The sequence below is a fragment of the Elgaria multicarinata genome, chromosome 3, assembly GCF_023053635.1.
Source record: "Elgaria multicarinata webbii isolate HBS135686 ecotype San Diego chromosome 3, rElgMul1.1.pri, whole genome shotgun sequence".
NCBI lineage: Eukaryota > Metazoa > Chordata > Lepidosauria > Squamata > Anguidae > Elgaria > Elgaria multicarinata.
The window spans coordinates 82,680,687-82,698,940 of NC_086173.1; the positions used below are offsets into that span (position 1 = coordinate 82,680,687).

At 43.1% G+C, this 18,254-nt stretch overlaps 1 protein-coding gene across 4 annotated transcripts in view; it reads left to right on the forward strand.

Moving 5' to 3' along the window:
* The window catches only part of TCF7 (transcription factor 7), a 157,902-nt gene that overhangs the window by 127,671 nt on the left and 11,977 nt on the right, over window positions 1-18,254 (forward strand). For 2 of the 4 annotated variants that reach the window (XM_063120740.1, XM_063120741.1), the window contains exons 7-11: window positions 305-415; window positions 1,342-1,504; window positions 4,079-4,186; window positions 12,982-13,074; window positions 17,996-18,044. In XM_063120740.1, coding sequence (XP_062976810.1) covers window positions 305-415; window positions 1,342-1,504; window positions 4,079-4,186; window positions 12,982-13,074; window positions 17,996-18,044 — 524 coding nt within the window. The remainder of the gene's footprint in view (window positions 1-304; window positions 416-1,341; window positions 1,505-4,078; window positions 4,187-12,981; window positions 13,075-17,995; window positions 18,045-18,254) is intronic. The other 2 variants (XM_063120742.1, XM_063120743.1) reach the window with 1 other exon arrangement.

The following is an 18,254-nucleotide window of genomic DNA, read 5'->3' on the forward strand; positions in this document are numbered from 1 at the left end:
ATGTGGCAGCTCTATAGAATATAACTATAGAGGAGCCACGTTACAGACTTCTTCAGATCCATAAGCCTTTAGAAACTCAGCCCCTACAGTTCTGCTGTTGTTTGTGGGTTTTGCTTTTGTTTTTTTGGAATTGTTATCTAGCATTCCATCTCTTGCAAATGTTGCTGTTAAGCAGCCTACTGAGCGTTCTTTGAGATGGTCCACTCTCCAGTACTTAGAGCCAAGTCCACCTTGCAGTACAAAATCCAAGAGTTCTGTAATATACAACAAGTGCTGGCAGTCACAAACATGCTTTATGTTACAGGATCACACACCCCTTGGTGCTCGGCTCTGGAATGCATACAACGGGAATCCCACACCCGGGGATGACATCTCCCTCTGGGAAACAAGAAATGGATCATTACGACCGAAGCATGTAAGTGGCCAAGGCTTGGGATAAAGTAAAGGGTGAGACGACATGCTCCGTTTCCAGTTTATGTCTTTGAAGCCACTGCTTCTCACTTGCAAAGCAGAGGTGGGGAGGGGCAGTTCCAGTGGGGAAGTGGTAGGTAGGAGGTTGGCACTTCACTTTTTTATCACCCATAATTTCCTGTACTCGAAACACTTATTTTGAGGATTAACGCAGGGCCAAATTAAACGTTTATTAAAGCATGCATAGTGGAGCTATGCATGCTAGCTTCTCTACTCTCCTGTAAGTGCTCATGACCCTGATTTGGGTCAGGACCATGGAGTTCCAGGGGAGAAGGGTTTATGCTTCCCTCCCATTCTTTTTTTTCATGAACTCCCCTCCCCAATGGAAGGTTTAAAAAAGAAAAAAAAATGTCTCCACTGGAGTCAATGGAGGCTTTTAAAAAAAGCACCACACACACACACACACACACTCAAGGTGGGGGGTGGAATTTTGCCAAAGGAAAAAAAAAGTGGTTGGTTGGAAAACTTCAATCCTTTTCTCCTGATCCAAATCATGGCAGCATGCACTTAACAGGAGAGTGGGGAAAGCTTTAATGAACATTGAGTTTGGCCCATAAACCATCTACAGTTCTGCAAATTAGAGTAGTCAATGGGACTATTGGATTCTTGCCTCAACATTTGATAATTTACTGGTGAGATCTGCCTGTGCAGAATCAGATCAAGGGAGGGCCTGCATAGTCCGGCATTGTGTTCTCTAACAGTAGCCATTGGAGGTGGCCATTATCGGATACCGTATTCCACAGTTTAAATTTTTAAAAAGACTTAAATCTAAGCTTTGGTTGATCAGTTTTAGTCTTTTCCCTAGCAATCAACATTTCTGAGTCTTGAATGCCTTATTTTATCAACTATTTCTTTTCTGTTTCTGGCAAGGAAATCACAACCAGAACCAAAGAGAGAGAAAGAAGCCAAGAAGCCCACAATCAAAAAGCCCTTGAATGCTTTTATGTTATATATGAAAGAAATGCGGGCAAAGGTCATCGCCGAATGTACCTTGAAAGAAAGTGCTGCCATCAATCAGATTTTAGGAAGGCGGGTAAGAGCACAAAAAGCAGGTGATGTTATTCTGACAACGAGGCAGGAGTTATGGGCACTCTCCGGTGAATGTACTCCCAGAGACGATGGGCTTTTAGAATCAAATGGCTTCATCAAGCCAACTGCTCCATTGGGTGGGAAGGAAGGATGGTAGAACATGTCTGGCCATCTATATTGGATGGTGTAGTTCCCCAAATGGTCAGTTTGGAGCTGAATTTGTTATACTCCAAACCCTAGGGCAAATTGTGACCCACCCACCCCAATATGTTCTGGCCCACAACTCCCAAAATTTCTCACCAGCATCAGCACAGTTAATCAAATGGCTGGAGGGTCATTGACTGTACTGTACTGGTGAAAGCTGTAGGTCAAAACATCTGGAGGGCTAGAGGTTCTGCACCCCTGCTTCTGTTAGAGAAATCATGCTTAACAAAGATGCTAATATTTGTGTGTGTGTGTGTGTGTGTGTGTGTGTGTGTGTGTGTGAGAGAGAGAGAGAGAGAGAGAGAGAGAGAGACTGAGACTGAGACTGAGACTGAGACTGAGACTGAGACTGAGACTGAGACTGAGCCAGTGAAGCTGGGGCAGAGCTGTGGCCCACACAGAATATTTCATTAGTGAATCTCCTGAAGAAAAGTTTGAAATCCCTCTTACTCATAAGAACATAAGAAGAGCCTTACTGGATCAGACCAAGGGCCCATTTAGTCCAGCTTTCTGTTCACACAGTGGCTAATCAGCTGCCCCCGCATATAGGACATAACAGCACCCTCCCATGCTCCCTAGCAACTGGTGTACTTAGGCATACTGCCTCTGATAGTGGAGGTAGCATAATGACATCAGGACTAGTAGCCATTGACAGCCTTCAGGAATTTGCTTACCCCCCTTTTAAAGCCATCCAAATTGGTGGCCATCAATAGAGCTTGTGATAGCGAATTCCATAGTTTAACTACTGTATGTGCTGTGTGAAGAAGTTGTAGTGGACTGGGAGGTTGCATATCTTGCAGTGGAATCTAAATGCATCAGCAGACGCTTATAGAACCGGGCCTCTGTGCTTTTGTTCCCCCTTCTGCCTAATTAGACTAAATATTCTCTGAATGCATTGCTTTGGGCAAATGAGATAAACTATAATGAATTTCATAAGTCATCTTAAGGAACCTTTTGTTGCTATAGGAGGAACATCCAAAAAAAGCTTTTCTGAATCTTTGCTTACCCTTTACTAACCTTCCACCTGTGGCAGACTGCATGTCATTCCTTATGTCATCCAGCAATAACTGTTATTATATGGGATTTTCAAAAGATGTTGCATTACCAGGAAATTCAAAGGGCAGCAGAGATTATTATTTTTCGAACGCCCAGCAGTCATGTCTAGTTCTCTTTTAACATGGCAATAGTTTTACATTCCACGAAGCCCCTGTCCCCACCACTATGTGAGGTGGGTACCGATAATTTCTGCTATAAAGGTGAGATGCTGTGACCTTCCAAGGGCCATTCAATGAATTGATTATGTTTGAGCAAGGATTTGATCCTGGATGTCTCAAGTCCAAGACTGATGGGCTCGCTGGACAGTTTTAGGCCTGCAATGTTCTCTTCCTCTTGTGGGCAGAAACCACTTAGCCACACAAATTTAAATTTAATCCCAAGGAACTCTGCATGATGACTCTGATTTTAGATTTAGACAATAAAGACCTGGTTTGTATGTACTTTTGTTTATTCTGTAAAAGCCAAAAAAAAACACCAAAACAAATGTTGGTTTAGTTCAGTGTTGGCTTCTTCCTTTTGCCAAGACAGTTTTGCTTTGCTTGAGAGCTGTATATGCTTCCAGGGTCATGCCTAGAGTGAGGGACAATTGCATTCTGTTTAAATAGTAAAAGGGCTGCTCCTTCCTGCACACAACAGTTTATATTGAATAAAAATGGTGTGCAAATAGATGGCAGTGACTGAAGACCAGTATTTAAGCCTGAGGAACTGGGAAACCCAGAAACTTTAAAGGATTAGAAAAGGAAAACTGAGATATTTCTTAGATTAGAAAAGAAAAATTGTAGGCAAAAGGGGTGAAGGGCAAGATACCCTCTTACATGAAATGTTTATTCTAAAATCTTGATGTATAATTTTTCCAACCTTTCCTAGATGAAGTTTCTTTGACACATTGTTGCTAAGCATAAGGAGTATGGTTAATTTTTGTATTTGCAAGTCAAGCAGATAAATCAGTTATTTTAACATTTCCTCCCAATTGTCTGTTCCTCCTCCTTCTCCCCATCCCACCCCAACCACACAAAAAAGCAAGAGGGCGAGATATTATTTCAACGCCTTCAAACATTTCTGGAAATAGGTTATCTCGGTTTTTGCTGCTTGCCTCAAGATGGTTGGAGTTGTATCAGTAGTGATTTCTTATAGGCTCTGACCATCGGCCATGCTGGTTGTGGCTGAAGGGACTTGTAATCCATCAACACCTGGAGGGCCACAGGCTCCCCACCCTGATGTACAAGATCCAATCTGGGCATTGCTCTTTTCTGATCGGAGCGATCTAGCATGGAAAGACACTGTGGTGCCTCACCATTTTCTCCGGTTTCCATTGCAGTGGCACGCGCTCTCACGGGAGGAGCAAGCCAAGTATTATGAACTGGCCCGCAAGGAAAGGCAGCTTCACATGCAACTCTATCCAGGCTGGTCTGCAAGAGATAACTATGTGAGTACTCTGGCGGCAGAATTTGGGTAACATGTCTAGGATTTTAAAAAAATGTTTGCCTTTGAAACTACTTGTTTCAACAATGCCAATTCAGTGGGAGACTATAGAGGAGTGATTCCCAAAGGACTAGGTGAGACGGGTAGCAGGAACATTGAGTGTCATCAGGCAAGTGTTTTATCTCACTCTCGTTACTGCCCACTCACGGTTTTTCGCAAGTCCTTTTGACAACGACATCCGCTTCCCGCGCATCTCCCGTCCCTTCTGCTCGTTTTCCCGTCGCAAAAGAAGACCCAGAAAAATCCGACTTTGTTCAGCTGTAGCAAAACTTCCTGCCATTTCCTGCTGTGTGCAGGAGAAGCAGCGGGATAAAAACAGCCACTGTATGGTCATTGCTTACTTCCTCTTAATTCCCCATGTAAAGAAAGAGGAAGTATTGTGGGACAGAACCAGAAGGGGGGGGGAAGCAATGGTAAGGCAATGCGATTTCCCGAACACACATCTGATGACGCTCATTCTGTACAGAGTGTCAGGCTGCCATTCAACATTGCATTGCTGAGGCTGCCATTCAACAGTTCTTTTTCACATAGATATAGCAAGATCCCCAAATATTGTAAAATATTTAGGTATATCTGATATTAGTGTTTCCAGTGGTAGTGGGAATCTGTATTTGATCATGGCTATTTTGGGTGAGCCACAGGATGATGTATTCGAAGAGGGAAAATAAAGGCAGTGGTTCAATATGGCATTTGAATGCACTAAATAAAAAGTTTTGAGAACTACTTTGCATTTTATGTGGATAAATTCATGCTGCTGCTTCTCCTCTTTCCTTTCTTATCACTTTCCAGGGCAATCTTCCACCTCCTCTATTTTTTTCATTTACTCCTATTTCTTTGTGACTACTTCTTGCTTCTTCTGCTTGATCCTCTTCCACCCTCTCTATTACAATCTCATGCTCCTACTGATCTTTCTTGCTGCATACCTCTCTCATCTGGTATCTGCCCTTGTTGCTATGACTCACGTCTTATTTATCTCATTCTGAAGAAGCCTTGTCTTGACCCTTCTTTCCTTTATTAAATATTGTCTTGCCTTCTCTCTTACATTTCACTTTGAAAATGCTTGAATGCCTTGTTGTTAATCAATATCTCAATTTTCTTTCTTCTAATGCACTGTTCAGTCCCTTTCTGTCTGGTTTTTATTCTTTTCATCTTCTTTTCTGTTTCCAGCTGCAGTTCCTCAAAGTTCTGTCTTAGGCCTTTTCTCTATTCCTTTCCTCTTGGTCCTGTTTTTTTAAAAAGTCTTTTAATATTCATTATCAACTTCTGTACAGATGACCTACAATTCTACTTTTTCTTCTCTTACCTAGCTCAGTTTTATCTTTTTTAATATTTTGGCACGGCTTGTTGCTATTTCTGACTGGCTACCATAACTTATTTAAAACTGCGCTGTTGGTCTCTTCTCCTTCTGCATCTGTACCTTCCTCGCACTCTGGATAATTTTTTATTTTTCCTTTTCTCCCAGAACAGAACATTGCAGCCCTTTTTGACTGTTTTCATTGTTGCTCTTCTTTCATGCAAACTATTCCAACAACTTGCCATTTCCAATTTCTAAATGTTAATAAAATCAATTATTTTGCATCTTCCTTTACTGAATATTAGTTTATTCTCTCATTCTCCCCCCACCCCAAATTGATTGCTGCCTTTCCCTTCTTTCTGGTTTGCCTCTTTCTCAGCTTTTCTACTTTTAATGCTTTTATCTGTTTTTTCTCTCTCTGTCACATTATCAGATCCATATTTATGTTACTTGTTTTTGTTTTGTAAATCTCTTCATTCTTTGGCGCCTCCTTGCTTATCTATTCTTTTCTCTATTTGCCTTCTTGTTGTTTCTACTATTTTCTTGTATCAGCTTTGAGTTACTGCTTCTGTTTCATGCCTCTGTCCTTTCTCCCTTGCAGTCCCCATTCTCTGGAACTCAGGGAAAAACTAAATGTTCATCCAGTGATGCATAGCAGAGCTATGTATGATTGGATTATTTAATTCAACATATACACATGCGGCCCCAATTTGGTGCTCCAGAAGGGGGGATTTAATCTTTCCCCCTCCTATTTCATCCCAAAATTCCACTCCTACTGCACCAGCCATAGAGGGCAGGATTGAAAAAAGAAAAAAAAACTAAAGTAATAACCCAATCTTGCACAGCTCTGTTGGACAAATGTTTAGTTTGGCTCTCAGAGCCTCTCAAAATCTGTTCCTCTCCTTCCTTGCAAGTGTAAGTTTTTACATAGTATTTGAAAATTTATTTCTTCTCCTCAGCCTATGAAGCTGGGCCTTAGGAATAAAAATGTGGCAACTGCTGTATGGTGCTGCTCCACAATATACAACATAAAGAGTGTAGTTGGGTTGCAATTTACTGTATTCCCAATCAGAGTTATGACTAGTAATTTATCTGTTTACACTGTAAAGGCATTTTAGTTTAAGGGTTTGAACTCCCTTTTTATTCGTTTATGGTAATATCCACTTTCCTATCATCAAGGAACAGTTTCTCCCTTGAGGTGATCACAATGTAAAATAGAAAGAAAAACAGACAGGTAATAGGCAGACTGGTTTCTTTTTCATTTATATGGGCTTGCACTAGATTTATGGTCATCAGAAATAAGCCCTTGAGAAAAATTAAAAAGTGGAGAGGGTGGAGGCTTTGCTGATGGGCTCCCCTCGCAGCTAATAATAATTACAACCACACCCATATTTGTGTTAGAACTCTAAATTATTTATGTAAATTAACATGTTAGAAGCATTCTGACCCGGCCCTTGCCCAGCCAGATTAATATTATTCGATTCAGCTTGTTCACAGCTCAGGATGATATAGTGCGTCATATTTGCATTTCATTTGTGCTGATTCTACGTCTTGCGTTTGCTTGTGGCCAGGTTCACATTACTTGACTCAGCTTGCCGCTCTTGACCTTGTCCATGGAAAGTGACAAAAGCACACACACACACACACACACACACACACAATTTCAAATTAGATACAGCCCAAACATCAGCTGATAGCCAAGTTGCACTTAGCCATCTTAAATTTGATGATGCGTTTCCTTGTTTTGCAAAGAATTTAGGAGGCTACCTGAATGAACCAGTATCGGCTGGCCTATTAAATCTGCAAGGGAGCCTTTCCTTTCCTCTCCACTCCTGCAGCACTCTCAGAAGGAAGAAGGAAGGCCCACAAATTTAATGGAGCTTTTCAAACCTGACCAGAGGCTGGTAGCTGGGCTGCACTAGCCTATTTAAACTTAGTGGTTTATTAGTTCACCTTGTTGGCTTCCCTAAAGGTGTGCCACTAGGCTAGCTGCAGTGTGGATCCTCTGGCTAAACGTAAAAGGAGGGTTCTACACATTGTCTCTCCAGGCAATTTAATGATAAACATTTGTTCTTGGATCTTTCCTTTAAGTTTTCCATCAGTCTTTACGTATTCATTCATTCGCTCACTCACTCACAACACCAACTCCCATCATCCCTCACTATGCAGGCTAGGACTGATAGGAGTGGAAATCAAAGAGCATTTGGAGGGGCCCATGTTCCACAACCCTGATTTACAAGATCCACTATCACTTCAGAGGGAAAGTGAGTAGTTGAACAACCTGGCTTCCCAGGCAAGGCCAGCCCAAGACATTTTGCTGCCTGATGTGGAGGAGAAAATGGCATCATGCCTCTCTGTATGCCCTTCCCCTCCCCCCCCCCCCCCCCCCCCCGCACAAGTCAAAGTGTATAGTACCTAAGACAGGCCACATTATTTCGGTACCTGAGGCAGAAAATCCCACAAGCACTTCTCCTTGATAATAAAAACACAAAGATATTAAATTAAATAATTAACAATTTGCTGACTTTTTATGACATCCGAAATCAGCTGCTTGAGGACACTGCCTCACTCTACCTAATGGCTGGGCCGGCCCTTCTCTCGGGATTCCATGGGCTACAGCAAGCAGCATTCTGTTTTGTTCCTTTATCGGCTGTTCCTATTTTCTGCCATCAGGGGGAGCCTGTTTTCAGATACTTGAAGTGCCAGAAAAAAGCAGAGTAGAATGGGATTCTTCCCCCACGTTCCAGCTGTTGTGGGAGCAGTCATAGCCCTAACTGTGGGCCAAGATTGAGCTCATGTGGCCCACTTTGTCAGGGTCTGCTATTTCACGCAGAATACTCATGGCAAACTAAGATTAGTCACAGAGTGGATGCTCAACAAGGAAATGCAGCCAATTCCAGCTTGCTGACAAGTGTAGCTGTATGATACCTGTATTTGTCAACACATGTTTGTCAAACAGACATTACTTTAAATCTGTGCCTAGCAACTACATCTCTTCCCCCCCCACCCAGCATTTTTACTCTAGAGCAGGTGCAGGGCCTCTGATCAGAGCTTTGGATGGAAGTGGTGTGTAGGAAGGCTTTTAAGACATAGGCTGGAGGCCTTGCACCTACTTTAGAGTGAAAATGAGAAAAGACATAGCCACTACACACAGATTTAAAGTCTGCTTTGGCCTTAAGTGTCAAACCAGGCTTTACACAACAGAGGCATATCTAGGTGACTTTTTAAAATGAAGAGCATCTGTGGGAGGTAGTGTATTTGAGCAGAGGTAGAGCAGGTAGGAAGAGGCTGCTGAACTCTTTCTCCTGCAGTCATTTCTTTCCATTCAAAATTGCCCCTCTAGCTGCTTTTCCACCCATATCTTTTCTCCCACTTGGACAAAAGCAGCTGGAGGGTAATTTTGAGTAGAAGAGCAGCATGCCTGCATTCACACGCATGGTCCTCTGCTCAGCCTTGCAGCCTCAGAGAGCTGCTTTTTCTTTTTAAAAACCTTTGGGGAGAATGTTAATACATTGACTATGTATCATATAATTTAGCCTACAGACTACATTTTTAGATGTACATTTACAGTATCTATAGATTTATGTGGGATCAACTGTGCTGGTAGAAGTGGAATTCCCCTCTAGCCACCTGAAAATGCTAAGTGTGCTGTGGTGTGAAGGAGGGGGAATCCCCAAAAATTGGGCAGGGGGGACCTTCCAGGGGTGGAGCCTTTCCTCTCACAGAAAACCAATCCTGGATCCAATCCATAATGTGTGATGTAGTGGTCTACTGCTTAGGACCGAAGTCCTAATTCTGGGAATAACAAGCAGGGAGTTATAGTTGGCCACACATTTTGCATACAAGGGGTTGCAGGTTCAATCTTTAGCATGCCCAGTGAAAGGATTCAGCTAGCAGGGTTGGTTCTGCCTGAGACTTCAGAGAGTTGCTGCTAGCCAGGCTTACAGGACTAGATAGACCAATGATCTGAACAGCTTTATATGTTGACAAGTTTTGTGTAAAGCCCTGATATGTTATTGGCCATACATAAATGTACTAGTAGAGGTGATGGCATATAGTTCAATGGCAGAGCACATGATCTGGATGTTGAAGGACCTGGGTTCAAAATCCACCATTTCCAGGTAAAGTATTTCAGGTAGCTGGGCTGGGAAAGATGGACCTCTGCCTCAGCTAGACCAGTGATATGGAATGGCACAGTATAAGGCCATATCTACACCAAGCAGGATATAACACTTTGAAAGCGGTTTGAAAACAGTCTATGGAATATGCCATGGGCACCAAGAGTTGTCAGTGCTGTTATAAACTGTTATAAAGCAGTAGTGAAGATCCTATCTAAGATAGTTCATTATAGTGGCTGCTTGCAGGATCAGTCCTCCCATTAGGCAGACTGAGGTGGCTGCTTCAGACAGCAGATGCCAGGGTGGTGGCAGCCTCCAACTGCTGCCCCTAATTCCCCTCCTTTAGCCTGTGCTGCACCCTCTAATCAGGAGCTGGAGGATGTTGTCCCATCACCAGTTTTGAAGTAAGATTCAGCTGCTAGTGCTGTCAGATTCAGTACATCTTGGAACAGCCCAGACTGCCTGGCCTATGCCCACTGTGCATTTCTCTTTCTCTGATAGGAAGACACGCCATGGAAATGGTTAGAAGCAAGCTGGACCTAGGGTTAGGCCCAGAGACTTCTATTGCGATGTACTGAAAGCCAGGAGGCAGCCACAGTGAATGCTAAGCTCTGTCACTGAAAGGAAGGGTGAGGAGGAATTTAGGTCAACTTGCTGTCACATGACTTGTCAGGCAGGGTGTGAAATCCACTCCCACAATCAGGCACTTTCTACCTTTGCTCAGACTATAAGGAGTTATGTTTAAGAGCTCCCAGGTCAAAAAAAGCAATGCCATGAAAGAAGCCCAGGCCAGATATTCAGGTTCTCTGAAGAAACTTGTTACTAGAACTTGTTAGAGGACAAAGGAAGTGATTAGATATTCTGTGAGGTTAAGCAGAGTGCAGGACATGGAATAATGGGCTCAAGTTACAGGAAGCCAGATTCCGGCTGGACATCAGGAAAAACTTCCTGACTGTTAGAGCAGTACAACAATGGAACCAATTACCTAGGGAGGTTGTGGGCTCTCCCACACTAGAGGCATTCAAGAGGCAGCTGGACAAGCATCTGTCGGGGATGCTTTAAGGTGGATTCCTGCATTGAGCAGGGGGTTGGGCTTGATGACCTTATAGGCCCTTCCAACTCTGCCTTTCTATGATTCTAAGCAATGAAAGGGCTGAAATATGTTTCTTTATTAAGAGCTGAGGAAAACAGCAGTATGAGAGTGACCAAGAAAAAGGGTAGTTGGGGGAGAGAAATGCTGAAATGCCAATTTAGATATTTTAATAGAATTTGCAGAAAGCCCCCATTCATTAATGCATAGACTTTTCCTCTAGTATTGCCATGGCTGCTTTTCTTAGATAATTTCCTAATAGCTCTCCATGGCCAGTCGTATCTCCTTCAACACCTTTCTGTTGACCTTTCAAAGTTGATAAATGGTTGACATAAAGGGTTTCCCCCCCTGTAAAGTAAAATATTATTATTACACTCCCAAAATTGAGTGGAATTTCTTTCAGAAACACATGTAAAGGTACTCTTTTTACACATGTATTTTAGGATGTTAGCAGGTAATGCTCAACCAAAGGGTTGGGCAATAGAAGAATTTTAGTGGCATTATTTAAAGACAAACCACCCCGACAGAACGTCCATTTATCCCAGCTGTGCTAATCTGGATTGTGCATTGTTCGTGAACCCCCTCAACTCCAGACAGGATTTTAGGGGTCACAGGTGGTTGCAGGAGGGAAGAGCAGATAGGAAACTTTCCTTCCATGAACTTCCTTAAGTTAACTTATTTAGGGGCCAAGCCATTACGATTTTAAAAGAAATCTACTTTAAGGTATAATGCAATATCATTTTGTACCCAGTGAATATTTAATATAGTGATTCCTTTTCTACATTATTGTGTCAAACTATTTTGTAGAAATTGCCTTTTTTTAAAGAATTGCTTTTCTGTGAAATATTTTTTCTGTGCAACAGATGCTACAGCTTCAGTGTTTTTTTACTGTGAAAAAAGTTTATCCTGGGAAGATGAATTTTAGAAAGTGAAAAGTGCTGTCTGATAACTTAGCGGTCTGTTCTGAAATGCTGAATACTATTTACATGTATTTATTTCTGCATCCACATAAATGAAAAAATTACAGCAAGTTAATTGGCCCTGTGAAGACACAACTTTGATTTTTAGCCCAAAGTCAAATTGTGAAAAGTCTTTGAAACTCAAAAGCAATTTAGTTTTAAAATGTCTTTTCATTTCAGTAATCTACCCTATTAAACATTTACCATAACACATAGGTGAAGTGCTGGCAGCCTACAACAGATATGCAGGGCTCCAGCTGCACTTGAACTTTTAATTTAAGTAGCTAAGATATTTATCTGGTTGAGCTTTTATATTGTATTTTATATTATAGTTTTATATTGTTGTTTTATACTTTGAATGGTTTTAATTTTTGTGAACCGCCCAGAGAGCTCCGGCTATTGGGCAGTATAAAAATGTAAATAATAATAATAATAATAATAATAATAATAATAATAATAATAATAATAATTTGTTAGATCCTTGAGAATCCTAGCCTGTATCTTTTTCTTTGTTTGGCTGCTTAAATATGAAATCTTCAAAAAATGCTGTAGTTTGTAGCCACTGCCACACTTCTACTCCAAGTCAAGGATCAATTTAGATGAGATGCAGGGCTTACAAAAGGACTTACTCCTGCCTGATTCCACATACAATCCAGTCCTCATTTAAAGGTTTTTTAACCCATAGGCTGCCTGTTTCATGAGCAGCCTTCACATGTTAGACATGGCTTTTCTCCAGGCCAGGGGAGAATGCCCAACAATAAAAAGGAAAACTGTTAAGTATGCTTCCCTCCAACAAGGTCCTCTTCTTCGGGTTGGATCCAGATTTAGGCATGTGCAACTGGGCTGGTGAAAGCCAACTTTCTTGCCCCCCTCCTCCCCACAGGAATCCCTCCACCCCCCTGAAAATGATGCACAGAGAGCTGGAGGGACCTGCTAATTGGGGTGAGTTACAGTGTAGGGGAAAGGGTGGGGGATCTCCTAAAATCAGGCAGGGGCACTTTCCATGAGCAGAACCCTTCCTTCCACAGAAGGCACATTCTGAATCCAACTCTTTACCTGCCATTTTGTGATTCAAGTGAGTTACGAAGCCAAGGGGTTGTTTTTTTCAGCTGCTTGAATGACTTTGTTTCAATTACTCAGTTAACTGTGGAATGCAATTAATTCACTCTCTGTGAGGGTTTTTCTGCATACACCTTGATGTGCTCATGTACTTATTTGGTGCATTTTTTCAGTGCTGACCCCAGCTGCTATTTTAACGCTTTACCCCTTGCTCTTCAGTCTTCTTCAGGCTCTTCGTCCCGTGATCACACAAAGTTTAACTCAGGGCCCCTGGAATTCAGCAGCACTTCGGGGCCGGTTTCTGCGGCAAGGGTAAGAGAATTCTGCAGCGAATGTCATTCTGCATTACGGCAGTGAGAGTCTGTAACCATCTGCCACTCATGCATCCACCTAACCCAGCGTTGGCTGCAGAATTCCAGGAGCCCTGAGCTTTTCCATGGCCATAGAATTGCTCATTGGCTATGGAATTTGTCAATTTGGAGGGGACAATCAATAGGCTGTGTGTGGTTTTTCCAGGTGGGCTAGCTTGCGTGTCAGTGGAAGAGGGTGGATGCTCCCTGCCAGCACTTTCCTTTGTAGACGAGTAGGTCAAGAAGATGTGCAAGGAACTATAGGCTCTACTGATTTGGTGTGTCATTGCACGTACATTTTTAATAAAATAAGCACTGCCCTTCTGAATCAGACCAGGCGGTCCATCTAGCCCAGCACCCTATTTTCAACAGTGGCTAGACCAGTGCTTCCAGGAAGCCCAAAGCAAACCATGAAGGTGATGGCCATCCCCTATTGCTTGTCCCCAGCATCTGGTAATGATCATGGGCTATGAATGTTTGTGTGTGTGTGTGTGTGTGTGTGTGTGTCTATCTTAGTCTTTTAAATTTGTTACTACTATATGTGCCAGATTTTTTGTCTGCCCATGGCTTTTGCTAATGTGCTGCTGATAGAAAGCATGTATCCCTAACGCAATAAACTGTAGGCTCTACTGCTTTGGTGTGTCATGATCTACAGTGGCAGCTGGTGCATTTTAGCCACCTGTCCTTCTTACTGAATTCCAGCTCCCACATTTCATGCATGTGATGGGTTTTTGGCTTTTTGCCTCTGCCAGACAGAAAGGTGGTGGTGGGGGGAGTCACAAGAGGCTCTTCATAAACACTTGGCACTAGACGCACATGCATGGTTCTGTTGTCCTCCCACCCCTGCTTTCCAACAGTTATTTATTCATTCACGCTTTCACATATTTGTAGCCCAAGCTGTTCCCAGAGAGGACAACAATAGCAAACAGAAGGATCTGATGACAGTTGTTAGGCTAATCCAACGGGGGAGGCTGGGATAGTTGATGGAACTATGGAAGTGGCTGAGATTATGGGGGACTGACTAGTGGCAGGAGGACCTGAACGTCCCTTAGGGAAACAGTGGTGGGTAGGAAAATAGGAGGCTTGGGGGTGTCTTCTCCTTTGACTGATGCTGACCATCAAGGCCCCTGTAAGCCTGCTACTTAGTGCAAGACTGTAAGCTCTACCTCAATTTTCCATCTCTCAAACTGGAGACTGTACCTCCTGTGCAAAAGCATGGCTGAAATAGCGTGGTTTTCAGCAGAGTTTTGAGAAGAAAGTTTAGCCGAGCATTTGCCTCATCTCCCTTGCAACGCCCATGATCCCTCAGGTCAGTGTCCAGACTAGTATTTCCACTGCACATATGTACCTGAGATTGGGGGGGGAAGCAGTTGATAAGGGGGAGTTGAAGAAGGAAATTAGCAAGGGGAAGGATTTGTTCCTTCCTCCTGCCCAAAGCTTGTCTGCTGCAAATTGTCCCCAATGTATACAGGAGAAGCAGCAGCTGGGTTTTTAATGACAGGTGACTGAAGCGGAATGTGTTGTGCTGACCAGAGGCAAGTGGGGAGTATATCAAAAACTCCGTATGCATGTGGAAAGTGAGCACCTCACATTAGAAGGCTTGGCTTGACATGCCAAGATTTTTGATGTAGGGAAGCAGCCAAACATGTGAACAACCAATACCATTCTGGCAAGGCCTGTGTATAATGCATAAGCTCTTTCTGAATCTTTGTATCGGTGGTTCAGTCTTGGAGTGAGAGGCAGCCCAGAAGTTGTAGGCAGTGACTCATCTTACGCTCCTGACAATGGGACACCGCAGAACTGCTTTCCGAAACCAAAACATGTTGCAGACCCATTTGCAATAGGAAGGTTCCAATGTGCATTTAGAACGTATTTCCATCTTCCAGCTGAGATGTAACTTCATGTCACAATGTAGGCACAGCGCTTGTAAGTTAGTAATAACCACCAATTTGGGGTTGGTTCGAGATTTAGGCACGTACGAGCAGGGTGACGGAAGACTTCCACACTCTGTCCTTCCCGTAGCAACTTCTCTAGTCCCATGAAAATGCTACGCAGCAGGTCGGGAACCCTGCTGAATGGGGTGAGCCGTGTGGTGGAGGGGAGGGGGAAATCCTCAAAAATCGGGTGGAGGCACCTTCTTTGAGTGGAGTCCTCCTGTCAATTGAAAGCAGAACCTGCATCCAACCCCATTGTGTTTTAATTGTGGTGGTAGGCAGCTGTGTGGTAACTAGGCCTCCCAATGCAAGCAAAATCAGTACTAGATGGAGAGGAGTGATGGGGAAGACAATCTGGTTTGATTTTGCCTGCTTTCATCAGGGAAGCGGTTTTAGTGCCTCGCTAATGACAAACATATTTAAATACTGTTTGAACTTAAAATGGAACAGCCTTTGTTTTCCTCCAAGTTTGCAGTCACATCTCTGGAAGTTAAACAAAGGCTGCTGTCCTAAACACATTTACTATTAAGTCGAACTCTATGAGATTTACTCGTGAGTAAAATATGCTGAGTGGATTGCCCAAACCTGCAAATAAGTATGCATTTTTTAATCTACCGGCAGTCATAATTTTTATACCCAAGAAAACTATGAGGTTAACGTAATCAAGACGTTGCAAATGCTGGTGTGAGAGACGTGCATGGTAAAAAAAAATTACAGACAACACAGGGTTTAAATTTGGTGCGTATTGTAATAGCTGATTTGAAATTATATTCAGGGGGCAAATATATTTTTTAAAAAACTTGCCTCTCACCAAAGATCATTCTTAATCACTATATTCTTTTCCATTTGCTGTTTCTAAAATTCGGCCAACTTTCTTTCCATCCCAATATCTCTCTCACCTCCCTGATTTTTTTAAAAAGTACATTTTTAAATATATCTAACATTCAGTTTAATTCTTTTATTGTGTGTAGGCTGCAGCCACCAGTGCATCAGCACGACCAGTAAGGAACCATAGTTTACTTCATCTACACATAGTCACCTTTTACGTTCTGCACCAGCTCAAGAATCTTCTACACTTTTGCTAGAAAGAAAAACTGAATGCATGCACTAACTGCAGCTGGTCTTTGCGCATGTAAAGAGTATATGTATGGAGCTAGTTGGGTTCTCTCCTCAATCTAGGTCACGTCACCATGGAGGCGGCACACCATGCACCTCCCACTATGGTATATTTTGGGATAGTTACTGCACAAATAGATGACCATCTGATAAAGCTGTAGGTCTTTTTCTTACCTTTTTAGAGGTACAGGGAAGTCCTCAGCTCCTTTTCACACCTTCCAAGTCAGAGCTGTGGGCTTATTTCAGACCTTTGACCAAGTGTGTGGAGGCCAGAACCAGCAGGGCCATTGGGCTCAATTGCTCTCTCCGGGTTCAGGGTATGTACAGTTTAAAAGGTGTGAAAAGGGGCTGAAGTCTTTCCTTGTATCTCAAAGAACAAGTCAATCCATGTGCAACTGATAGGGGGCTGGATTCTCGTCATAAGCAAGAATCCTAATACCTAGAGAGCCTCGTGTGGCGCAGAGTGGTAAAGCAGCAGTTTCTGCAGCTAAAACTCTCCCCACGGCCTGAGTTCGATCCCAGCGGAAGCTGGTTTCAGGCAGCCGGCTCGGGTCGACTCAGCCTTCCATCCTCCCGAGGTCAGTAAAATGAGTACCCAGTTAGCTGGGGGAAAGGTAATAATGGCCGGGGAAGGCAACGGCAAACCACCCCGCTATAAGGCCTGCCAAGAAAACATCAGCGAAAGCTGGCGTCCCTCCAAGGGTCAGTAATGACTCAGTGCTTGCACGAGAGGTTCCTTTCCTTCCATGAGTGAACACATAGGGTGGATATTTTGCATAATTCAGGAGTTTTTAAGAGTAGCAGACAGAGGCACAGCAGTTGTGCATGTGGTGCTGCATGGTGCTATTCTCAGCTGCCCCTGTGGCAGAACAGCCACGTTCACAGGCCTGGACTGTCAAACACAGCTGAGGAGATGAATACAAAGAAGGGTGGACAGGGGCAGACCTGATTTCCTTGGCACCAATGCAAATGTCTGTTGCAGCCTGTGTTTTTTTCATTTACACTGCAGAGATCTCTTACAGTTGCAATCTGCACTTATTAATTTAGTTTCAGCCACAGCATAAAGCACATGAATTGTTGATGTGGCCGGTGATCATCAATAAATAGCTAACAGGTCTGCTATACATCTTGTAAAAGAAAAAAAAATTCCACACATGCCCAAATGAGTTGCCTGCATAACTGCTGTGGCAAGGTACGCAGATACAATCCTCATTAACTCACAATGGTTGTTTCTTGCTTTCTACTGAAATGGTAGCTGCTGCTTCTTTTACAGGTAGATTCCAGGGTCTTGTCTCTGAAATTGGCCAAACCATTGCCTCCCAGCGTTAGGTCTGAACCCACCAGCTGGTCAAGCAGTTATGTTGGCTGGTGGCACTGAGAGCTGGGGAGAATGCTGCAGTAAGGGCTAAAGGAGGGGTTATTTCTAGATCATGACTTGGAAACAACAGGTGGGTCCACCCCCTTGGTTTCTTTTAGTAATGTGTTGAGAACCCCTGCTGTAAACTGATGTATCTTTTAGGCTTAGTGACTGACAGTCTGTGGGCCCAGTTTGGACCCCCAGGGGAAAGATGCCATCTGACCCTCCAGTTTTCCATAGCAAGGCAAACAAAAGATCTGGGTTACCAGAATCCATTGTGATTAGACTTGGAGCAGGCCAATTTGGGGAGGGGGAGTGAAGAATGGAAGCCTTGGCCCATCACCTCTTATTCCCTCCTCAAAGTGGTCCTCTGGCAAAATGAGTTGCTTTTATTCATCTTGTGATTTTTGTTCTCTCTCTTCCTCCCTCTCCCTCTCCCTCTCCCTCCCTTCTTGCCCCTCTCTTTTTAATCCTAGGGAAAAAAGAAAAGACGAACAAGAGAAAAGCAGCAAGACTCCAATTCAGGTAAATCCGCTGGTGCAAAATCCAGCACATTATCTGGCAACTGTCACTTTGTTTATATTGGTTGGGGATTAGTTGAGGCAGCCAAACAATAGCTATAATCTTCCTCTAGGATTTGCATCCATGGCTTAATATGACTGGGGTAATCCATATCTATGCTAATACTACCTCTATTTCCTCTATTGATGGGTCACTGTCTATGCTATAAACTCT